At 45.2% G+C, this 25,764-nt stretch overlaps 1 protein-coding gene across 3 annotated transcripts in view; it reads right to left on the bottom strand.

Annotated features, from left to right (window-relative positions):
* Positions 1–3,143: 3,143 nt before the first annotated feature.
* Positions 3,144–25,764, bottom strand: part of PBX1 (PBX homeobox 1) — a 257,561-nt gene continuing 234,940 nt past the window's right edge. For all 3 annotated transcript variants that reach the window (XM_090047116.1, XM_090047117.1, XM_090047115.1), the window contains one exon: positions 3,144–10,753. In XM_090047116.1, coding sequence (XP_089903242.1) covers positions 10,661–10,753 — 93 coding nt within the window. In that variant the 3' untranslated portion in view covers positions 3,144–10,660. The remainder of the gene's footprint in view (positions 10,754–25,764) is intronic.

Genomic DNA, 25,764 nt, shown 5'->3' on the forward strand with positions numbered 1-25,764 from the left:
AGAGTTCAAAGCAGGCCTGCTTTTCAAACACTGGTCCTACATTAGTTTTTTGTAAAGAAAAACTTTATCAAGATTCTTTACTGAAATTGTGATAAAAAAAATAATACTCTGTCCTCAAAATCATTTCAAAATCATGAGCAAAATAATTTCATAGTTTCTTAAAATATTTACAATTAAATTCTATTAAAAACCCATCTGGAATATTTTGCAAAAAGCAGATTTTTTCATAATTTTTTATTGTAACAAAAATAGAATTGTGTTTGCATATGTGGGTGCTCTCTCTCTCTTTCTCTCTCTCTATATATATACTAGCCAATTGCCCATTAAGAATGGGGGGGGGACGGAGTGCTGCCACCCATCACCCCGCACTGCTGCCACCTCCCAGGAGTCGGGGAGGGGGCCAGGGAAGCTTGCCCCACCATCCCCCTCCACCAGCACCCTGTGCTGCCATCACCCAAGCGCCACTGCCCTTGTGCCCTTCCCACCGGCCCTGCTCTTTGGAGGTGGCAGAGCACTGCCATGACGGCGGGGAGGGAGCTGGCTCTGTCCCCTCCATCCCTGCCATCATGGCGGTGCTCCACACTCTGATTGGTTGCTTCACTAACCAATCAGAGTGCTCCAAGAGCATTATGGACAGACAGTCAGACAGACTAAGCCCTTTATTATATAAGACTATATAAAGAAGTAGTAATATTTCCTTACCATCACTTTTCTAAGTGATTTGGCCTCAGTTTGCAAGATGGCCTCAGATTTGACTTGTGACTTCAATCTCACAAGGTGTTAATCATCAGGAAGATGGCCCAGAATGAGTCTCATGCATGCACTGCTGCCCAAGGGCTGTGGGTGGCTTAACAGGAACCATTCAAAGCCAACCACAGAGAGCCAAGGTCAGAACTCTCTGTAGGTAAGAATGGCCAGGCAAAGTACAGGACAGTGAACCTGGCCCTGAAAACATAATTGAATCCTTAGTTGGAGAGTGGAGATTTCCCAGGGTTGTCCAGGACACTACCCACTACAAGTAATTGACCTAAAGCAAGGGTGTCAAAGATCTGGCCCATGGAGGCCCAGAGAGTGGCCTGTGGGTCTTGGATCAATCCTGCGCACCGCATGTGACATGTGGACTTGATCTGGCGAGTGCTGCATGCGACATGCAAGACTGGACCAGGAGCTACAGGCATTACATGTGGCACAAGGGGCAGATCCAGGGTGCATGCTGTATGTAGCATCTGCAGCAGACTAGCCTCATGCACAGGCTCCAGGGTCACTCTGGATTGGGCCCTACAGACTGGCCATGTGTGCTGGAGCCAGCATAGGAGATACATGCCATGAATGCCCCAGATCAGCCCCCTGAGCTATCTACAGCACCCATGATGCTGGGTCCAGCCCTGGCACATGCAGCACAACAGACCGATTCCACATGCTGCATGTAGCACACAGGGACGGGGCCAACATGTACTCTATGTGACATATGGGGCTGGACTGAGCACATGCGCTGCACAGGACATAGGGGGCTAGTCCGGGTCATGCACTGCAGGTAGAACCCTGCCAGACTAGCTCTGCCCACTGGACATAGATTGTCTCATGCCCCTCGTCTGGCCCATAGGGCTGGATGAGCTTGATATCCCTAATCTAAAGAAAACTTCAGCTGAACACCAGTGTTTCCTAAAGCTAATGGGTCCATTCATTTCCTAAAACACATAGTGAACTCTGTGTTTCTTGGGTCCTGAAAAGACAGGCAAGACCACGTAACCAGAGCATAAATGGTATGGAACTGCCCCACAATGACCAGCCTGGGAAGGATGAGATAGGGGCTTTAACAGACCCACTTGATCTCTGCTGACTGTATCAGTGCATATGTACCACCTGTTGGCATCTTGTACGGGGTGGAGAACAGCATCTGTCGTGGCAAAGAGTAAAATGGGCCATTAGTTGTTCTTGGAAAAGTGCTGCCTTCATACCTTATTTCCTTTCAAATTCATTTTCCCAGAGACCTGTAACTATGTGTAGCTATTGCAACCAATTCAGCTCAGGAGCTTTTCTAAGTGATGTGTCTTTTATAGTACTGGAAAGATGAGGAAGAACGAAGTGAGAGGACAATTCAGAAGGATCTGGAGTAGCTACTCAGGGTTAAAAGAGCAGCCACTGCAGCAAGTAACACCACCACCTACTCCTTGGCTTTGACTGATCTTAATTCTTTACAAAAGTGCTTAAGTACTAGTATCCCTATTCTGTAGACAGAAAAGCCAAGGAACAGGGAAGGATGCAATTATCCCAAGCTCACCCAATTGGCAAGTGGTAGAGTCAGAAGCGCATCTGGGTCCTGTGCTCTATCTACTAGACTAAACTATTTGATAACAAAGTACACTAACAGATGTATGGACCTCCAGGACTGGGTAAGACCTTAGTACTTGAAGTATTAACATCCTGCTGCTAATTGGGGCTGAAGGCCATAGTCACCATGGAACTGAGCAAACAGACCCAGGGTTGAGCGTGCTGAAGACGATGTCCATCATTACTGTTCTGCCAGAAGAATGGAGACTCTGAGGCTTTGTTACTAAATAACGAATTTTCAGATGACAAAGTCCCATCTGTATGGTGTCAGAGAGCTGCTGGTCAGGACTGAGGAGCATTGCACTGGTAGAGGGGTTCAGCACTTCTACTTACTCTCCAGCTACAGACTGCCATTCTCGGTGGGATTTTACTGTTGCTGTTGCTTTTAAATATAAAATAGCATGTGTGTTCAGAGGAGAGAGCTTTCTATTTTTTTTTGCAAGAAATACAATAGTTTTTGCAACAAAAGAAACTATTTATTTGGAATATGCATTACCAGTACAAATCAGGAGACTGTAAAACCTACACCTTGTTAGTATCATTATAGAACATAAAAGTTTCAGTTGGGATCAAAAAGACATAGGCCTTTTCTTTACAGAAGCAGAAAAGCTTAAAGTTTCAAAACCAGGTCAGAACAGAGAGTCTTTTTAGGTTTTTATATTCAGAATCCATTGGAGGGGGAGGGGTGGGGCAGAGGGGAGGAGAGAGATAAAAGAAAAAGTAGCTCAGAACAACTGGAATATCTTTACAAGAAAAGGGTTTCAAGTGAAAACCAAAAAAAGAAAAAAAAAAGAAAGAAAAACCCCGCAATGTCTGATTTATATTTTAATAATAATAATTATAATAAAGGTGTATGAAAACAGAATTAATTCAGGAAGCTTTGAGATAAAAAAGAAACCTAAAGCAGAGTGATGTGAAGAGTTTTTTGGGTATTTTTAGGTCTTGAAAGGAAGGAACAAAGTGATCAAAATCAATGTTTTGAAAAATATCTTTCCTTGAACTGGAACCTTTGACTGTATTATTTTTGAGAGGTATTTACAGTTATATTTTCCTTTGTTGCTCCAATTACGACTAGCTTCCTAACACAGCTTCAGAGTCTAGATACAGTTTTGTATGTACTTAGATTTATGCACAGAATGAGTACTATTGAAATCAGTGGTGCTTCCTAGGGGTGGAAAACTAAACAAGGGTGTACATGTTTTTAGGATCAGCTCTTCTGACACCCTTACTTATTTCCAGACTTCCTGAGCAGTTCATGGGTTGATGACAATGTGTGTGGCCGTAGAGCCTGGTCCAGTGCCTATTGGAGATAAATTCTTTCAGAAGGGCTGTCATCAATCCATGCTCTACCTACTCCAGAAGTCTGTCTCCAGCAGGATGGGGGTGGTGCAAGAAGATACATGAAACCTTACAACAGACAATTTTGGAGGTTGCCCATGTAAGTCCCATCTTGTTTCCTAATTGTTAGAGACCAGAAACATGATGTTTATGCTGCCTTCCAATGCTCCAGTTTAGCCTAATGACTTGGAATATATGGATATCTTTGTTATCCACATGAACATTCAATTCCTCTTGCTGAGTTCTTGGCCTCACCAACATCTTACAGCAATGGATAATTTAATTATACATTGTGTGAAAGAGTATTTCCATTGACTTCAACAGGTTTTGGATGAAGTCGTAATTAAATGTAGATCAAGTGACAAGGAAATGGGGCAGCTACTTAATACTAAACAAAAAATAAGGAACAGCAGAAGCAGCACATCTATACTAAGTGATCAGAATGGGAAGATCCACTGATCTGAGATACTGCAATATTGTATGATAACAGTCCTTTAGTTAACCTCAGAATTTTGGACTAATCGTCTTAGTTCTGTATCCAAAAATTGCTGCAATCACTGAAGTCTTTCATTGGCCTCAATGAGAGAAAAGGTGAGGAGTGTCTATGAAAATACTGGTTTGGAGAGACACTGGGCTCAGTCATGAGGATGAAAAGAAATCTTTAACATTTAATGATGCTCAAAACTCAAGGGAGGAATTTATCGCCAGTAACAGAAAGAGTTTTCATGGCCTATATGAATTTCAGATAAGCCCTGATTCAGGAAGCAACTCAAACATGTATTTAAGTCTGTCCCTATTCAGCAAAGCATTTAGCTTTGGATTTTTTTTCAGTGAAGCTAAGGAAGTTAGGTACCCAACTCCCATGGAGACTTTAGCACAGGCTGAACTTTACCTATATTCTGAGTTGACTTCAGCAGGCCATAAGCATGCATTTAGCTCTGCTGAACAGGGGCGGCTTTGCTGAATTGAGGCTACAGCTGGGCCTTGATCATGCACGTGTTTGTCCCTTTTCTGAGGTGGTCCATCAGGCCATAGCATTTACAACTTGAGGGTAAGAAGAGCAGCCTTCCAATTTCCTAGGGGACAGTTTGTTGGCTTAAAAGCAGAATCAGTCCCAGAAATAAAACAAAAATAAATGAAAAAGTGATTTTTGCAAATTCAACTTTTCACATCACGTCTGAATACATACTAAAAGTGGAGGAACGGGAAGTTGCAAGGCCATTGTCTTGGACAATTTAAAAAATAATCATCATCATTATCATAAAAGCCCCCGAAAAAAAAGGAAACGCCGAACAAAGAAGTAATTTCTGGGTCTCAACGTTAATAAACATAAAGTGTTAGAATGTACCTATTATGCTCACTATTCCAACCATTTTTTTTAAAGTTTTACAAAATGAATTACTGTCACTTTTTAAACATTGTGTAAGAGGAAATGAGTGTGCACAACTACACTTTTCTAGCATTCTTGAACTAATTCACAAATGCAAGAAAATTAAAAAAATGGGAAAAAAGAAAAAAAGGTGATGAATGTAGGTAGTTTGGTGTTATAAACTATACAGGAATGAAGCGCTTTTTGCCACAGAAAGAACAAGAAAGGAAATTCCTCCCTGTTCAATTTTGCGTGCTATGAGGGTCTTTTTTATTTTTTTTTTATTATAAACACTATTAAATTCAGACTGCTTTTTTGGTTTTTTTTTCCTTTATCTGAATATACAAGAACATTCATTATCAAATGTTCGTTATCATCAATACTACAAAGAACGAGACACAAATCGCAAGAAACAATGGAAAATGTTAATAAAGCTGAAAGAATCGTTGAGTTTTTTTGTTCTTTTTTTAATTTTTATTTTTTTTGAGTTTCTGCAGTTTTTTGTTTGTTTTTTTGTTGTTTTTTTCATTTTGTTTTGTTATGTTTTTTTGGTATCGAAGTCAGGTTTTTCTGGGCAGAAAAAAGAAAACTGAAAAAAAAATGCAAAGTCTGTGAAAAAAGGCAACCAACCAGTCAGCAACAACAACAAAAGATGTAAAGGGAACAAAACAGGAAACCAAAAATGAGGCTTATTAAGTACCATAAAGGAGTCAATACCATGCCGTGGAGAATGGGGGAGGAAGAGAGCAAGAGATAGGCAAGTAATTGCAGGGTGGATAAATGCAGCTCCATCTAGGTGCTCCAAGAACTGGTCTCTGCTGCTATGGAGGTGGCATCCAGCTCAGTTCTCAGGCGAAACAGGGAGTGATACTAGTGCCTGCTGCTTTGTGTAGCTTTAATCTCACATCACATTATTCATTTTCAAGAGGTACCATTGCACACCACTGCACCTACTTGTCAGATAAACTTTGCGACTCCCCCCCCCCCCCCCCAATACAACTGGCTGTAGGGGGTGTAGGGAGTGTCTACAGGGAAGACTCTTGACATCAGTGAGGCTCCATGCAGGCACTGAGGTCCACCTCTGTGTGGCCAGTTTCAGGATCGGGATCACAAACTCTGATCCAGTGAAATACTTAAGCACCTGCTTAACTTTAAGCACTTCAGTACTCCTTTTTAAGACAACAGGAATCATTGCCTTCCAAAGGACTACTCATGTGGTTTGAGTGCTTTAAGGCCATAGACCAAGACGTAGCCTATATATGGCTAATGAAGTAGTCAGGATGCCATAATGGACGAGGCACTGGTTATTGGGGGAAGCACAGTTTGAAGCGTGGGGAGAAGGCAGAAAAAAAAGAGTACAATAGGTAAAAGAGTACAATAGGTAAAAGGGGTGGCATAAGATGATGGTCCCCTTGGGAAGTAAAAATCCTCTTCCTTCCTAGCATTTTCATGTTCCTACTTCAGCTTCATCTCAGACGAACACAAAGCGTCAGTTATGGCCCAAGGATCAGACTGTCATTTCACATTCAGAAGGGGGCTTTACTCCATTTTCCTACTCTACCCTCACCCAATCTTGCAAACACTGGGGGGGGGGGGGGGGGGGGGGGGTGTTTGCGCGCACGCACACATACATGTAATGTGTATATGTGGATGTGAATCATCTAGTGCCGAGGCCAATACAATGTATGATTGGGTGGTCTGCTCTAAATATTTTATCATCTTCAGTGCAGAAAGACATATTACTTGTACCCACCAAAGTCATGTGTTATATTCAGGTCACCCCCCAACCAGCTGCTAAGAAACCTGTACCATGCACTGCCCTACTCTGTATTCTGTGTAGCAAGGGGGGTTACCGAAACTTTACATCTGGAATGTCCTAGACAAGTTTGGTATATTTAGGGTTAGCTAGTGAGCACTTTTACTACTTCTGGTAATTAGTCACCGGCATATATAAGCCAATTGCAAGCAACCAGACTTCTTTTGGGACTAACTTCTCTCTTCTGTGAATAAAAAAGTTCACATGAGGGTTCTTAACTGGGACCATTTTTAATATCCCTCTGCCTCTAAAGATCTAAGTATCATAGCATCAGAGCTGGCAGACTGGCTAAGAAAATGCAAAGAAACCAAAATCACTCTTATTTTGGATTTTGGCAGGGGAATGTAGCCACCAATATTTTAGAAAGCTATAGACTTTATAATCTAGAGGTTCATCTAAACTAACCCTTTAAATTTAAAAAAAGCTCTCAATTTGCCAAGCGGAGACCTCAGAAAGCGGAGGCCTCAGAATCTTCCAGTGCTAGTGCTGCTAGAAAATACTGCACGTCCAACTGGAAAGTCAAGACCCCCCCACTGCACCCAGTTCAAAAGAAGAGTGTTCCTGATCGCAACTCTGCACAGCCATGGTAAAAAGCACCCTGTTCAAATTTGCTGATGACACTAAGATGTGGGGGGACATGGGTATATTGGAAGGATGCAACAGGCTACAATCAGACCTCGACAGGTTACAAGGGTGGGTGGATGAGAATAGGATGGGTTTCAACACAGACAAGTGCAAGGTGATGCACCTCGGGAGGAACAACCGGCACCATACCTACAGGTTAGGGAACTCCCCTCTTGTCAGCACGGAGGTGGAAAGGGATCTGGGGGTCATCACTGACTCCAAGATGAACATGGGCCGGCAGTGTGGAGAGGCAGTCAGGAAGGCCAACCGCACCTTGGCATGCATCCACAGAGGCATCTCGAGCAGGTCCAAAGAAGTGATCCTCCCCCTCTATGCGGCACTGGTCAGGCCACAGCTGGAGTACTGCGTCCAATTCTGGGCGCCGCACTTCAAGAGGGATGTCGACAGCATGGAGAGGGTCCAGAGGAGGGCCACTCGTACGATCAGGGGACAGCAGGGCAGGTCCTATGAGGACAGGCTGCGGGACCTGAACCTGTTCGGCCTCCAAAAGAGAAGGCTGAGGGGGGATCTTGTGGCCTGTTATAAACTAGTCAGGGGGGATCAGCAGGCATTGGGGAAGTCACTGTTTCCCCAAGCACCGCCAGGAGTGACCAGGAATAACGGTCACAAGCTGGCAAAGGGTAGATTTAGGTTAGATATCAGGAGGCGCTACTTCACGGTCAGGGCAGCTAGGATCTGGAACCAGCTTCCAAGAGAAGTGGTGCAGGCTCCTACCCTGGGGGTGTTTAAGAGGAGGTTAGATGAACATCTTGCTGGGGTCGTTTGACCCCAGTACTCTTTCCTGCCATGGCAGGGGGTCGGACTAGATGATCTGCTCAGGTCCCTTCCGACCCTACAAACTATGAAACTATGGTCCATCAAAGCCATGGACCTGCCACTTCAGTAAGCCTAGGCCTCCAGCCACTCGGTATTTTTTTCCAGGGCCAGTTTTAATTTTTTTCTGGAAGATGCTTTATTTTCAGTGGTGGAAACTTGAAGCTGTTCAGTACTAATTTTATTCTAATAGTTAAACGGTAGACAAAAATACCATTGGAGGTAGGTTACAGATCCAACTGAATGGTTCTGCACTTTGTCCCATGTGATCCATATGCATAACACATGCACGCACACATATTCTTTGAGCTTCTTAAGGCTTAGGCCTTGGCTAATCCTGCAAACACTCATGCACTTGCTTAAGTTTGTGAGTTGTTCCCGAGAGCCAGTAGAGCTAACCCACATGGGGCTTATTTTCACAGCTGTTTTCCCTTTAGAAGTGAGAGGAATCATGCAACTGACCCCATCACACAAGCAGCACTCTCAGTAATAGCCATCAGTCACCTGTCTGCCTCCTTACTCAGAGAACTTACCTAAACTGCTCTCCTACCTCTTTCACCTAAGTGCCACTTTTGCACCTCTCTGTTGTACTTGTACACAGGTAGCAGAGCCTGCCTCCTTTCTTCCAGGGAGGAAACCTGTCTGCTCCTCTCTGCAGCCCCTCCTCCTGAAGGCTGCCCAAATGCTGAATGGCAACCAGTGTTGTGAGTCATGTTGTTTCTGGCAACACAAGAGAAATCCAGGAGGTTAACTGACTAGGGTGGAAGGTCCTATGATTTATTACAATACTTTTAATGACTCATCTCAGGTTGATGAAGGGATAACAGGACTGATTATCAACATATTAATGTAAAAAAAAAACTCCAGAAGCAAAAAAAACCCAAATGCATTTTATGGGGTTTTGCTCCAGACCAAAATAGATCCATTCTGTTTAAAGCTACCAGTCCATTAATTTCATACATTTACTACATACACACCTATCTTTGGGGTGTCATCCTCTCCCCTCAACGTCATTCATGATAACAGGGCCAAAGTGCAGAAAGAAGAAGCCTTTCTCTCCCTATTCCTAGTCATCACTGCTTGGTAACATAATTATAAAGAATAGTGATGCCTGAGCATTCACACTGTGCTAAACGAGCCCCTTGTAGGGGGGTATGCTGTGCCTGCATATATATCCCATTGCAACTGTGGAATGTATGCCTTAATGCCCACTTAACCCCACAGCAGGTGGCCATGCCCTTTCCTTCTGTCCAAGGTAAGACCCAATCTCTCCCACTGTTGTTTAAACTCAGAGTATCGCTCTCAAAACTAAGAAGAATCCCGGACAGACATGATAAGTGCTGTGCACACCTGCTGGATCCCCATCAATTTTGAGTTAAAATTTGGACAGCATTTTGATCATGTAACACATTATGTAAGTGCTAAATGTTTTCACTATAGGTGCCCATAATCTCTCAGCCACCTCTTTCTGCTTTTCGCTTCTTAGCAGTGCCATGATGCCAAGGACACTGGCAGGTACGGTTATTTTTGTTATAAAGCCAGGTGAATGTGGCATGCCCACTTGCCGAGCTGGATGTCTCGTATGTTTGGAGTCTGATTCAAAGCACACTGGCAGAGGTAAGCGATGGGATTTTATATTTAAATCTGTTTGTAAAGACAACCTCGTGGTACCTTTTGAAAGTGAGCAGAATATCAAGCACAAGACTTTCACTCCCTTTTCCTACATGCTCTGTGGCACTGGAAAAACATTTATCCACCCTGTAAGTGGAAATGCCCTTGGGGGCAACTCACCGAGGTTTCGGGATGGCTCTGGAACAGGAAAGCATTCTGCTAACTATTTCCAGAAACAGAAGAGTGGCGAAGAAGCATCAGAAGGAAGGACTGATGTGTGGCATACTCCTGCTAAGAGGTAGGTGTGAGCACAAGAGAAACTGAAGGAGGTGGTTGCCTTTTAGTAAAAGAGTGAGGTAAATTTTGGCTCCTCAGAAAACCAGTGAAAATGTACAAATACTTTTTGTTGTTGTTGTTGTTTTGTTATTTTTTTTCCTCTTTAAATTCTTCTACCTGTTGAAAATATCCTTCAGTGGGAGGATTTGGGAAGGGGATGGTGGTGGTGGCAGGGGGAGGGGTGGCTTCTACCCAGAAAATAAAGGGAAGAGAGTATAAAGAAGTGTCCAGATTGGCTGAAAAAGCATCCCGACGAAGAGAAGAGAAGGAGACTCTTATTGTGTTTGCTGATTGGTTCCACCTCCAGTCTGACTGCTTCAGCATTAGGAGAGAACCCCTCCCCTCCCACCCCTGCCCCTGAAGGGGACTGGGGTCAGCCAGGGATGCAATTTGCTGGGAGATCAGTTGGAGGTATCAGAGTGAACGCTGCCAGGGCCTTCTGTGGGGGAGGTCACTGATGAGGGGGTAGTAGCATCTTGCCAACCTCCATTAGCCTGGGGGGAAACAAAGACAGCTTATCAGTTGCATGATACCAAACATTAGATATACAGGTTCACCCTCTTGAGCTCACCCACCCCATCCTCAGCTGGCTCCTGCCATGCTCCACGCACACCACTGTTGCCATTGACTTAAGCATTGCTAGGGGTGCCGGGCAGGATTTTTTGAAGGTACATAATGCACCTAAAGATGCAGATTAGGCCTAGTGTTCCTCCTGCCCCGCGGGGTAGCCTTCTTGCAGAGGAATGCAAATTCCACCACTGGCTTTGCTCATCACAAGTTGCGCAAATTTGCCCGGTGTGGTCCCTTTTTCATAAGCCGCAGAAATGCTTTATATAGGTGCTACCATTTTGGTTAGAGGAGACATGCCTATTTTGTGCCCATGCAGATTATCGTACGAGAGAGGACACCCCAAAATTAAAGCCAAAACCTGCAGCCCAAACCTGAAAATAGTTTGAACTTTTGGTAAGAATTAAAAAAAACAGTTCTACCCCAAGCACATGGGACAGGTCTACAGTACTAAAAATTAGACATGCAGCTCACACCCAGTATTGGGTGAGATGTTTGTGCCTTGGCTCTGCTATTATTACCATTTATTTATATTACTGTACCACCTAGATGCTCCCCTCCTAGATCCATTCTGTTAGCTGCAAACACAGAACAAAGCCAGGAAACCAGTATTTGGTCTTTGTGAGAGCCAGTCCATGTTGCTAGAGCCATGCAGTAGAGCCCTGACCCTGCTTCTGCTTCTTTTACAGTCAATTAGGACACTCAGCTATTTGGCACCTACTACAAGTGCTGCCTATGCTGCCAGGTCATAATGTGAATATATACTGGCCTCTCCTATGGGGGTAGGGCACATATGGAAACTTGGAGGAAAAACTCAAACACTGCCTCCCCAGGGAACCTCTCTGAATGCAGCCAGGCTGAGGGTTCTTAGTAAATCCCTTCCCATTTAAAAACAGATCTAGGAAAAGGACCCCAGCATCTGAACTGGCCTTAAGCTTTCTGTGAGCAAGTCTTCATGCACAGTCTGCCTGCTTAGAGGGACACAAACTTGCTGCAGAACTTGGGATGTTAGCTGGCTTCCCTTATGGCCACCACAAACCCCAGGGCATGCTTCCCTTCTTTCCTTTACAGCAGGTTGTTATTAAATAGGATAAAAAGAGCAAACAAAAATCACCTCCCAGTGCTGTTTATCTTAAAGTGCAATTACAATCTCAATAAGTGACCTCCAGGGCTTTGGGATTTATTCTCTCTCAATGATTCTGCCCCTAATTTGCACTCTTTACAAAGGGAGACAAAGCACAGCAAAACTATTTTTCTGTGGGTTTGACCACAAATTCCAAGTAGGCTCTGGAAGCCCCATCTTTCTGCTTCTTATGTCAGCAGTCCTAGAGATGCCGTGCTCGCAACTTACCCTACAGCCCTGCCGGCTGTTCAGGGAGGCAGCGTCAAATGGGGCTCTCACTCTCCTAGCCGTATCCCAGGCTGCAAGCTGGAGCACTCATCTGCCTGAACAGTCAGCAGATGCAAATGGGAGGCAGTGAATAAAGATGCAGTGCTTTTCTAGCAAAGCCAAATTTTTTTGGCTGTTTGAAGTGGGGCAGGGATATGGGGTTGGCCTCTCCAAGTACAGTATGAAGGAAGGGGAATGGAAGGTTACTACCCACTCCTTGGCTGCTGCCACTCTTCCTTAGCTGCTTGTCCCCTTTGGAGACGACCAGATGCTGCACCCAGAATCCTTACCTCGCTCTGACATTGATTCAGTGCTATGCTCATTAATCGTTCCAAACTCCTGCCTGCACCTGACTTGGCGGCAGCCGCTGTCCTGTTTTAGACATGCCTGAGCCATCTCTCTCTCTCCTCTCTTCCTCTGCACCTTACCTCTGTAGTGCTTTGCTGACGCACAGAATCCATCACTGGCTGTGACAGCCTAACCTAACCTGGTACTGGAAGACCGTTTCATTTGCAACCCAGAAATACGCCAGGGTGCCACAAAGCGGCTGATGTCAGCACCAAGCGCACGTCATCTGCAAGTGGGCCATATGCTGTTACCACCGCTGCCCTAGGCAGGGGCAGGTAAGCTGGGCATGCTTCACCAACCTAAATCACTCCACCAATGGCAAGGCTGGCAAGAAATAACAGCAATGGGAAGAAAGGACACACAGCCACAAAATGCAGGACAAGCATTACCCACTGAAGCCTCCAGAAGGGCAGGACTCCACAAGAGTGAAATATACACAAGCTCTGTTACTGCTGTTAGTCATGGCAATGAAAAAATGCCTTTGTGGGGAAGGGGGACTCTCTCTTATGTACACACACAGAGGCAGGCTGTACATAGATTCACAGTACGTATACAAATGATATGGCCAGCCACACTCAGACAGACTAGACAGACAGTCATACAGGCACATATACTCAAGGGAGGAGGTAACAGAGCAGTTAAGGCGTCTCATGCAATTCCAGAGGTGTCAATTCAAGTCCGGTTCTGAACCTGAGCTGACAGCCACCCCTGCTATAAATGGGTACCCTAGTCATTTGGACTGTCCAATGCAGCCAGATGTGCTGCTAGCTGTACCCCACTCCCCTGTACCTTTGGCTCCAGAAACTTAGGCTGCCTTAGCCCCACTGGCCTGCTGGGCTGTTAAGCTCAGTCTCTATTTTAAATGCTCATACTCAGCCTATAAGAGATGCCCATACCTACCTTCTTTATACATAGAGATGTGCACACGGACACACACACCATTTTACACACTCATAGCCACACTGGGTGTGGATGGGTGCACACATACATGCACACCTGCACATGCATAAGCACATCTGCATGCATATGCAGACTGTATAAAGATCACTGTATTCCTATTATATACACACAATGCATATACCTTTACAGACAGACACACAAGAACAGATTTTACCCAGACACCCGCTGCCGTGGTGTATACATATAATACACACGCGTGTGCACACAGCCACAGCAGCACATTGTTTACTGCTTCCCAGAAGATACAGTAGACACTCTTACACATTTCTGACCACTGCAAGAGGCAGCAATTACCACAGATTATCAGCCCGACAATGACAGGCCGTGTAAAGAGAGACACTGAGCCAACTCTGCAGCCTGGAGACTGGCATATTCAAGTACACTTAGGACATTAATAGCAATTTACGTGCCATCACTGAGGCAAAGCCACAATGGCTCTGTTGGCAGCCTCTTATTTTGAAGCCTGTTATTTGCTGGAGTTACAAGCTATAATCACAACAGAAACTTTCAAAACCCTTATCTTCCGTGACGCACCAAATCTATTTCAGAGCCGTAATTGCTATGTCACCAGAGAGTTTGCTGCTTAATGCACTCAAATGCCATTTAGTGTTTGCAGGGTCATTACAGCTAGCAGATCGGGGGAGGGGAAGGGGGGGTCGTTTAGAACAGGACTACAGTTCCTATTGTGCCAAACTATTTTTAGAGGGGTTTTTTATTCTATCCACTGATGAAATAAGCAAGAGAGAGAAAATCTTTTATACAATCAATGCCATGCCTTGCTATTTAATACCCCAAAGAAATGCTCTGCAAGTCTGGGAAGCTCCCATTCTACTCAGGACTGGCAATTACACATCTTACTTTTTTAAAGTTCTTAGCTCCTACGCCTTCTCTTTTGTCTAATAGAGAGGCATAGAAAATTCTGTTTCCATAAGGGTGCGGTGTCCTTATGTACATATAGCCTTTCTAATGAGGAGCTACCATCCAAACCGCTGGCTATCCCCTCAAAACACACTGACAACAAAAATTAATGAGGACTGCTATAGCAAAGCATCTGATCCAATGCAGAGAGGGAATTTCCAAGCGAGTTGGATCAGGCATCAAGGAACTAGAGTACCACATATAACACCAGTGGTACTCAACCTTTTGCTCCTCTGGGCTGGATGAGTGACGTGAGGCTGGTCTCTGTGTGCCTGGATTGGGCCTCGTGCTGCCCCATCCCCAGGTGTCCAATTTAAGGCGCACGGCTAAGCTATCCAGAGGGCCCCCCACAGGTCCAGAAATTTGACAGGAGGAAAGTGAAAATTAGTGCTGCAATTGCTCCCCTGAGGCCAAATTTTTGGATCTGTGGAGAGCACTGCATGCTGGATGACATGGGTCCAGAGGTCACATCTAGACCCCAAGGCCAAGGGGTTGAGCTTGCTTGCTCTCCCTCTCTCTCTCTCTCACACACACACACACACACACACCCTTGTTAGACTGGACTTTGCGCTGCTCCTTCACTTAATGTTCCTCACAACAACACTAGAAAGAAAGGAAATCATATGTTTAGGCAACAGTCACACCCAAGCATTAGTCTTTGTGAATGGGCTGGGTCTCTAGCCTTGTGCTTTTCAACCAGTGTGCCACAGCACACCAGTGTGCCATGAATTGCTCCCCGGTATGCCACAAGAATTTTGGAATAATGAGAAGAAAATTCTCCAGTCACCTAGTACTATCAAATCAGCCACATGGATGAGCTATTCACAGAAGACTTGCACATGTCTTGGCTGTAGGGGAGAGAGAGAACCAGCTGAGCAGAAGGAAATTCATCTACTGCGCATGTGCTGGCTGTGGGGGGCACGCAGTTTGCGAGCCTTTGAACAGCTGTGCCACTGTTCAAAGCTGCGCCATGGAATTTTGTTGCAGCAATGAGCTCCAATGAGCTAGAAGTATGGGGATGGGGAATGCCTTGAACAGGTGTGCCGCAGAAAATTTTTATTAATGTAAGCATGCCTTGGGCTGCAAAAGGTTGGGAAACAAAGCTCTAGCCCATACCTTGAGAGCACACAGTCCCATCAGTTTAGAGGCAATTCCCAACCCCAATGGAAAGCTCAGCCTAAACTTCCTCCCTGAGCTCACTTTCTCTTAGTGTTTCCTGCTACGAACTCCCCTACCATCACTCATGCCTCCTTTATTACCACTTACTTTTGCCATTAGTGTAACGTAGAGAAGAACTGCTGCAGAAACATATGCACAGACACAGTCCTTGCCACAAGTCCTTAGAATGCAAGAACATATACTATGGGGGAAACCCCAGAGACCTACCCAGTCCATCAAGTACTGGAGGAACAAGCATGTCTGGCTGCCTTACTAGAGAAACCAGCTCAGCTCAAAGCCGTCAATGGTAATTTTCTTCCAGTCCATCTCAAGTGGGCCAAGTTGGCCGAAACTGCTGCCCTTTGCCAAGTATACTGACATCCTTATGTCCAATGATGGCAGATGCCAGGGAGGGTAATGAACATGAGATAGATCACTCTAGATATACTCGGTTCAATGCTCTGCCTATAAAGCACCCACTTCTACACTGTTGGAGACAGGATACTGGGCTACATGGACTGTGGGACTGACCCAACATGGCACTTATGTACTTGTGGAGGGCTCAGTATGTATGTGCATCTGTCCTCAGAAAAGACGCCACATGGGTGATATAGCTGCTCTGTGTCTTTAGGACTGGAGTCCTGTCAGTTCAAAAGCAACCTGGCCCAAGTACTCAGGCAGGGAAGGGCTGGGCTTACCAGCAGGCTGGGCAAAACAATCAGGTTAAATGATCCTTGAAGTAGCTATTTCTAGAATTGCTCCTGCAGGTTCAATGGCACCTTCACAGACAGCAGCATGGGTCACAGCTTGGGCTTCCTGCTGGCCTGGAGGCTGTGCTGGGAGGTGCAAGGCTGCATTTCAAGTTCCCTTTTCCTTCTGTATCTGTTTCAAGAGGTCTTCTTCCTTGCTTTGTGCAGGAACTGTCTAGAAACCCTTAATTCTGGGCCCAAATGTGATAGGGCATAATCCCTATCCTGTCCTTGACTGTTAAAAAAAAAAGTTCTAGGGTTAGTTCCCAAACTCACTCCAAACCTGGTGTTCATCTCAAAATACCTACAAAACCAAGCCCTTAGCCAAAGCTGCTTCTTCCTGATTGGTTGCCTCCAGGATCTCCCTCCAGCACCGTATGTGTCTTAGCCTCCTTGTCCTCGGACAACCATCCTCACCCACTTCCAAATGCTGTTAATGGGGGAAGTGGGAGGTAGAGGGGTCCACAGAGACAGCCTACTCCCTTTTATAGTCACACCATATTCAGCCACTTTTATACACTAACACCCTTCTGAACACAGCCACTCTTTATATACAACCCCTTCCCCCTCATTGCACGTAGGGAAGAACTGAAAATCACTCTGCACTGCACTGCCTTAACTTCGCAATGTTACATTATTTAATACCTCTCACTGTCCAACACACAAAGAATCCGAAGTCAATTATATGCTGATTATATATGTCAGCATATATATGTTGATTATATAGTCTTTCCTTACTAGATCCACAGATTCCTACTCATAGTAGTAATAATGCCTAGCTATTTATGCAGTCCTTTGTATCAGTTATACCCAGTGCATTTTACAAAGCAGGTCAGAATTATAATTTCCAGTTCTCAGCATGGATGTTACTTGCCCAAGGTCACCCAGCAGGCCAGTGACAGAACTGGGAACAGAATCTAGGTCCCCTGAGCCCCAACCCAGTGACTTACCCATTGCCTTTCCTCATGCACCTTGCAGCTTTTAAAAATAACAAATCAGATACTTGCTGCTTAACAAAGCCACTGGTAAATATGCAGATATACATGCTGTACTAGATATATATTTATAGGATGTTACATAATGGAACATGCAGGCAGGTCACAGTTAAAGGTGGTGTGTAGCAGCATGATTTTTAGTCCATAGACGCATGCACTGCGGGTGCATCACTAAACTGATAGGGAAGTGGGAGAGATGGATCTAGAGTATTGCTCTGCTAACATACTGTGATGACTGCTAGTTAATGTTTGAATGATGGTATTGTTTGGCATGTCTCTTGTCTGCTGCCTATTAGTTCATTTATAAACAAAGTATTTTGGCATGGTAGCTAGGTCCTTGACTAACTTAACAAAGCATTATGGGAGTTTGGCTACCAATTTAACCTATTATTTTACTCTAACTTACTATGTAATAGGGCTGTATGAGGCTTCAGTCCCTGATTCGATTCGGCGGAGGTTCAGCCCAATTTGGTGACCAAATCTCCGAATCCAAACTGAATCAGAGGACCCTTTAATCTCTCTGAATTGATTTGGAGAGATTTGGAAAGATTCAGCGATTCGAACATAGACGCTGCTTTAAATGTTTTTTCTAGGTACCTCTAGGTACCAGGCAGCTCGGCAATGCTGCAGTGCTGGGGTGCATGGAGTGTCCCACAGAAGCGCAGCAGGCTTCCCAGCGCACTCAGTAGCAGACCCAGAAATGGACCAGAAGCACTTCCAGGTCTTCCAGGAAGCATGCGGGGAAGGGCCCCCCTGCACCCCTCTGGCTCAGTAACTGGTGCCTCCTGGGTCTGGGGGGCACCTGCGACCAATCACCGAATCAAGGGGCGCAGGGGGATCCCCCAGCAAACCCAAAAGTGGACTGGATATACTTTCAGTCCGCTTCTGGGTTTGCTGCCGAGCACATGGGGGCCCCCCCCCCACTCCTGTGGATCGCTCCATCCACCCCAGCACTGCAGCATTCACGAGCCACACTAGTACCTCAAGGTATGTAGAAAAAAAACATTTAAAGTTGTGTCTATGTCCAAATCGCTGATTCTCTGAATCAGCATCAAATCTTCATGTTCAGATTTGGCCAAATTGAAATGGGGACAGTAATCCAAATTAGCAAATCGAATCACTGTCCCCGATTCAGGTGAAATCCAAACTGAATAGGGCCCGCTTCACACAACCTTACTATGTAATACAGACTAAAATAGATATAGAAATAACAGCACATATCCACATACCTCAAGTTGGTATTCCTCTGCTTTTCATATTAATTGAGCAACACACTGGAGTAACCTTCGCTCTAAGGTACAGGGGACATTTGTGGGGAAATGCCCTGAGGCATTTTTAAATTGTTGTTTTGTATTTAAATTAAGTCTCTATGTGCAAGTCACAGACCATTGGAGACAAAGGAGGGGTGGGTGTTGGGGGGAAGAGGAGCCAGCATTGCATTTTAGAACCTCGCAAATAATCCTATCTCCTTGGTTGCAAGTTTTGCATGACTGCCTGGAAACACTGGAGAAACAGCTGTAGAAACACGAGCATCAAATCTCAGCTTTCTCCACAGGGAGCGTAGAGGTTTTTAAAGGAGTAGATTAGATATTTTTGCTGACTCTGACATTCCCAACGCCTTTCTGCCTCTGGCCTGCTCCACTCCTCACATGCTCCTCCATTGCCATCTTGCAAGCTGGTCAGTGGCCCACATCCACAAACTCTCCCCCAAAAGCTTTTTTCTTGAATACTACAAGTGCTATAAATACCCAGGTAGGATGTTCAGAAACATTAAGAATTGGCTTAACTTGGCTGCCATTAAAATCAGTGTTGAAAATCCCTCCGTAGAAGTTAACAGGCTTATCCTTTACATACAGAAAATTGGATGGGATGGCAGAAATGGATACATGTGTCGGTGAGTATTTGACTGGAAAGATGAGATGGAAAAGTGCAGTGTACAAGCAGACCTTTAGGATCATGAAGAGGATCATGCCAGTAATAGCTAATAGGGTAAATGACAGTAGCTCCCTCCTGCAAACTTTAGGATATAGAAAGTAGGAAAGTTCTTCTGTAGACTGAGCAAGTCAACAGAAGAGCAACTCCTAAGGTCCAGGAAACGTGCTTCAGGAGCAAATATTTGCTCACAGCTCAGCCACTGAATCATATAACTCGCTGAGCTGTACAGAGAAGGGTGCTTGTTTTGCAAAGCATGCATCCTTTGATGAAGGATGCTCTCTGTCAGCTTCCCATAGGTGCCTCAGCCTGCAAAAATGCATTGCACAACCCATTCCCTGTTGAAAGCAGCTGATGCAAAATCAATTATACACCACAATATTGACCAAAGACACTATATGACAAACACTGCCATGTAAATAGAAAAGTCTATGAATAATGGTGTTTATAAATAAAAAATCTGCACATTAATGAACTTTAAAAATTGGCTGTACATTAGATTTTTGAATAATCTATACATAAGTCTGTCCAATTTTCTTTGCTAGAGGGTTCTGGAAAAAAAAGGTTAGATTCATAAAAGAAATTTCAAAAGGGATTGCTTTAAGATGCTTATAGCTCATTAGCTAATTAACAGATTGATTTGTGTATTTGCAGAGATCTCATTTTGAACTGAAACACTGTGGGGAAGATGCAATACATTATCCAAATCCAGCCAGTCTTGGCTTAAATGTAAATGTCAGCTCAACTTAACCACGAATGTGCTATGGGGCTTCCATAATATTATATATTTATTACACCGATGTAGCCGTGTCCTGCATGGATTTTTCCATCATAACAGGTGCACTCCACTGAATAATATTTCAGTCCTTCAAAAAAAACGATTCAATTCATTGCAGGAAAAGTAGCATTTGGGGCTGGGATTTACAAAAGAGGCTGTGGGATTCATTGTGATATGGACTTCTAAATTCTTTAGACTCCTTTGAATATCCCAGCCTTAAAGAGAGAGAGAGAGAGAGAGAGAGAGAGAGAGAGAGTGTAAATATGCCTCCGTCTGGGGCAGAGCATGGGATTTTTTAAAATGATATCCAAAAAACACCAACAAGCAGTTGCCAAATGGAAGGCAAGATAATGTCTTCTGCAGAAGCTGTAACTGGGAGTTTGGGGAAACAGATTCTAATTATCCAGGCTGGCATTTGGCCATGACCCCAGACATAACACTCTATGCTCCTAGAAGAACAGAGGGACCTTTGAGGCCTGAGCTGGCAGACTCGTGGGGATGGAGGTTCTGAGCCACACTAGCTCACCTGGAGGTTCTGGTGGCAGGATGTCAACCAACTGGTCATATCTACCCACAATTACCCCAGTGTGTAGGAGTGGCTCTACTGTACCATCCCTATGGAAGTTACAGCCTGCTTCTCATGGCACAGCAGCCCAGCTTCAAAACATGTTTGGCATCCTAGGGCATAAGAAGAAAGCAGCCCTTACATTCCAGAGTTTGATGATGAAAGCTTCCAGAGAGCCTTCATTGGGAAGAGCTCCTTGCACTCTTCCTCCTGCATTCACAGAGTATGGACAGACAGGCTCCAGCCCTGAATAACCACCAACCAAATGACTGGGCTAACATCTCACTTAGCATTCCAACGTCCTCATGGCCATGCTGAGACACACATCTGCCCTACTAACAAGGGAGGTCATCATCAGGACAACTGGTTCCTCACTGCAACAGGACCCCTATGCCATTACTGAGAAGGGGAGCAAACCTGCAAGGGTCTGCCAGCCAAGCAAGCCCAGGCTAAGGGAGGAAAAGACCTGAGCAAGCACTCACCCTCCCAGAGCCAGCAGCGATGGCAATAGCAGGAGCCAGGGGCTAACACAGAAATCCTGCAGTCCCAGCAGCAAGAAGCCACCCTGAGGCTGCCTGTAACAAGCCAAATCAGGAATCACCTGCGAGTGCTTTGGGAAACAGGACAGCAGCAGGGGGTGGGACAAAGGAACCATATAAATACAGGCCCTGCAAGCTGCAGCTGGGAGAAGCTCCTCAACCAGGAAGCTGCCAAGGAGGGCTGGTCAGACTGCTGCGCTGCCTGGGAGCTACAAGCCAGGCTGTGCAAGCCTATGGGGGGATATAACCCAGAGCACGGGTTATGTTGGCACCCAGGGAGGGCTGCCCTGGGTTTCTGCTTACCCCCCCCACCCCCCGGTGGGGGTGGAAGATTTTCCTGTTTCAAGTGAATGCGTACTGATTGTCCATTTCTTGTTGTTAGATTACCCAGAAGACAGTTTGCATTATAACATGGGGACTTCTCTTCTGGCTCTAGTTCAGACCAGTGGTTTGGGTTGGGACTGCAAGGGGAGGTGTTTGGAGGTCCCATTAGTGCCCTAGGGGCACGTACTTGCCTTGAGCCCCTCTGGGGGCAAGCTCAAGGCATTCTGAGGAAGTACCAAGCCCAGAACAGGGCAGAGCGCGGGTGCCAGCAAGCTTGGAGCCCAGAGCAGGGCAGAGAAGGCTCAAGGAGGACCAGGACAAGGCTGGGACCCAGAAGCCTGGTCCACTGCAGTGGGCCTCAGCTACAGGACCCAGCCAATTGAAAAAGGGGCTGAGGTCAAAAAGGCTGAGCCCAACAAGCATATACAGGCACCCCAAGACATCTAGTTAGTTCCTGAACCAGGGGCTGAGACCTAGCTTTGGAAGCCCAGAGGCAGCCTCCCTCAGATATAAAACATAATATCAAGTCATGGTGGGTGAGAAAGGGGAGAGATCCCCAGAAGGGTGGACTGAGCTGGGGCTGAGTAGCCACTCCCTGGGAAAAGCATCTTGTTACACTCACAAGGGGGGAACCACATACTTTCATTGCTCACCGCCAAGGAGTACTTCACTGAAAATGCAACAGCACAGACTACTGGCACTATTATTCAGCCAAACATGCAAATGCCTCTACAGCACATACAAAGACAAATGAACCAGGCCTAACCTGTCGCTTCCGTTGAAGTAGTAGTAGTCTCCATTTTAACAAATGAGGAAGACAAGGCAAGGCAAAGCTCAGGTCCACATTTACAAGACTAGCCTTAAAGTGCTGAAAATGTTGCTTTTTGAATTCGTAGTTGGTAGGAAGGGCTCTGATCTGACACACAGGTGGACACAGGTCTGAATACTTGCTTTGTCCAATTTAGCACAGGGATTCCCATGTCCCAGGTGAGTGAGTAATTTAACCAGCAGGATAATGGGGTGTCTCTTCTCTTTCTCATTTTCACAAGCACAGACACAGGCATGTCCTCTCATCTTTATTAGAAACTCCATCTGAAAAATCTTCCTAAAGCAATCTCCAATTAATTCAATGTTTCTGCAAAACATTTTTGGTTTTGATTAAATTTTTCAGCAGAAAGAAGTTTCATCAAGAACTTTTCAGCTGGCCCTACCCATTTCACACAAATGTGTTTCACTGAAAAAGAGGCTGCTCAATATCCCTTCATATTTTGAAATAACACAAAGCACCACGTTAACGGCAAAGTTACTGATAAAATCCAAGAGCTCAGAGTTCCAGTCCTGAGCCTTTGTCTCCAATTCCACCATTATTGTAACTCCACAGTATTTCCCTAGCAGAAACAAGTTGGTGTGTTCTGGGGTGTTGGAGCAGGGCCAAATGTCAGAAGAAACTGCTGGGTTGAAACAATATCATGATTAGGGAAGAACACCTGGTTTTTGAAGTTCTTTGCTCATCCTCAACATGGCAAAGCACAGCACCCAGCAGCTCTAAACTTGACATGGTAGGTCCCATCTCTAGGAGCAAAACCAGAATGGAGTCTTTGTGGACTATGCAGTTGCCTCTCTGCTGCTATTTTCAACCTGCAGGCTAGTCTATGGGTCATGGCCACTTCATAATACAGTCCTCACAAGGTTCATTAACTGATCTTTTCCTCCCTGTCATAGCAGGGCTGCAAACACTCCACTTAGTTCTGGACACAGTTCTTCAGCTCAAGGTAGCAGGTAAGCTGTAGTGGCAGCAGACATTTTGCTTGACTGTCCAAGGCTTGTTTTCTTACCTGTTGTGTGACTCAGACTGCTCACAAACTTCCTGTGCTTCACACCAGCGCCCCCATTCTCTCTAAGCAACCCTAAAAGCCCAGCTACTAACACAACTGAATCCTGCATATGCTTATGTCCCAATTCTGTGACTCAGGCCTACCCTTTCATTAGGTTATTTGCTATACTGTTGTACCCTGCTCTCTGAGGACAACTACAACCACAGTTCAGATCACTAGGCACTTGTCCTTCCAGGTTCAAGTCCATGAGAAGTTTCTCTCTTCCCTGCCCCACAGCCCTTTCTTGATGACACCCATTCATTTTATGAGTCAAAAAGCAACTTCATGCTAGTGATTGGTGATGCTAGTGCCACCTGGGATATGAAAATCCAGCTGTTTTCTTTCTGCATCAGACATCATTGCTAGTAATAAAGATTTTACAGTTGGGATATAGCTGACGATTTCGATAATGATGTACTGGGAGATAAGAATCCAGCTATTTGAGCTCTGCAGAGCTAACAGGAATAACAACATGGGCTCTGTTACCAAACATAACAGCTGCAACCACAAAAACAGATCTCTGGAGTAAAGAAGGGGCCTCCTGGAACTGATTATCTTGATTACAACGGCATTTCAGGATTCTGTGTTCCTAAGGAGATGCAAAATCAATGCACTAACAGAGGTAGAAAGACCACGGTGGAGCAGCTTTTCTTACTGCAACTGTCATCACATTATACTATGATATAGCTGGATAACATAATATACCTTGTATTTTCCAGCCCTCAAAAATCTCTGCAGATCAACTTAGACTTAACAACCCACACTAAGCAAGAACTTCAGCAACACAGTTCTCATTCGGGTCTGATTTCACCAGCCTTGGAAGGCTTATAAAGGACAGTTTAAGATGCAATCAGTAAAGCACAGGTGTATGTATTACTAGCAACTTTCATTCATGCCCTCCTGCCCTGCTTTAGTTTTCAGATGGACAGGAGGTTCTTCTTCACTTCCTGTCTTAAGGTCACTGCTATCAAGCAGCTATCAAGTAGCCCCTGTGTTTCAAAGGGTGGGTGTCTTGCCTTATATACAAACACAGTTTCTTAAACACTATTAGACTTGATGGGCTGAAAGGAGTGATAGAAATTGCATAGGGATTAGTGACGTGTACAGTATCATCATGTCAGGACTGTCCATGAGACTAATTATTCATGGGGGTGGGCAGAAGTGGGAAGAGACCCCTTCCAAACCTGGTCTCCGCCTCTACCCCCACCTGAGACACCTCCAGATGCATCTGACAAACAAGCAAAGGGCAGTGCTGCGTGTCACTCCAACTAGGGAAACTCCGACAGGGCAATATATGTAATGCTGGACAACAATATGTAACCATTTTTTAATGCAGTGGTGCTCAACCTTCTGGCCCCATGGGCCAGGTGAGTGGCGCAGACCTGGGTTGGATCCAGCATAAGGTCTGAGTATGGGGTTGGTTCATGGGTAAGATTCAGCTGCACACTGTCCAGTCCTGTGCACCTGGATCCAGCTGTGGAACAACCCCGCCCCCAATCCTTTGCTAGCCCAACCGTGTGCCAAAATGATCTAGTGTGCAGGGCAAGCTCATTGGTCCGTAGAGCTCCCCAAACATCCAGAAATTTGGCAGCAGAGGAATGGCAATTAACACTACCATTGATCCGCTGCTGCCAAATTTCTGGACCTGTGGGCAGACCCACAAGCCAGATGAGATGGCTCGAAGCGCTGGATCTAGCCCACAGGCTGGAGGTTGAGCACCACTATTTTAATACATTCTTCTTAAGTGCCAGCCACCTGCCCTCTGCCCAAAGAACACCACTCCTTTGCCCAATCCTTGTGGTTTGTCAACATGTTTTCCCCTCCCAACAGATAGCCAGCAAGGCCCTTATGTTCATAAACTGAAAATGGAAATGTGCAGCAGGATCGCAGCTTCCAAGTTGCAGATATGCTCCAAGTCAATCTGGATCGCTTCCCTTGCTGTTGCTGGCCTGAAGTATCAGGCCTGAGCCATGCTGCACTGCTCTACCCAGCCTTTTGGACTGAAGTTGGGTGTTGACTAGAAACTCCCCTCCTTGTGTTGCTTCCTTCCCCTCCCCCAGCCCTTTGAAGAAAATTCCCCTTATATTTTGGCTTAACACAGAAGACAGTTATTTTCAAATATATCTCTGACAGTAATAAGCTCAACCTCTCCTGGGGGGGATTTTAATTTATACAAAAGTATCATATCTTATCATGATCAGCCTCTGATTCATTTACTCTTCGGTATTAAAAAGCCAGAAAGGGAATAAATTCAGCTAACATAGAAATTAATGTGAAACGATGGGCTCTTTCATGTGGCATTTTCAACCACAGTTCTTGCAAGGGCTTATGTAATCAGACATAATTATCTGCACATGTTCAGTTACATTACTTCACAAATCCTCGTTGGCCCTGCCCAGTGACGTCAG

Source organism: Crocodylus siamensis, chromosome 5 (assembly GCF_052110815.1).
Source record: "Crocodylus siamensis isolate JL-2025a chromosome 5, ASM5211081v1, whole genome shotgun sequence".
Taxonomy (NCBI): Eukaryota; Metazoa; Chordata; order Crocodylia; family Crocodylidae; genus Crocodylus; species Crocodylus siamensis.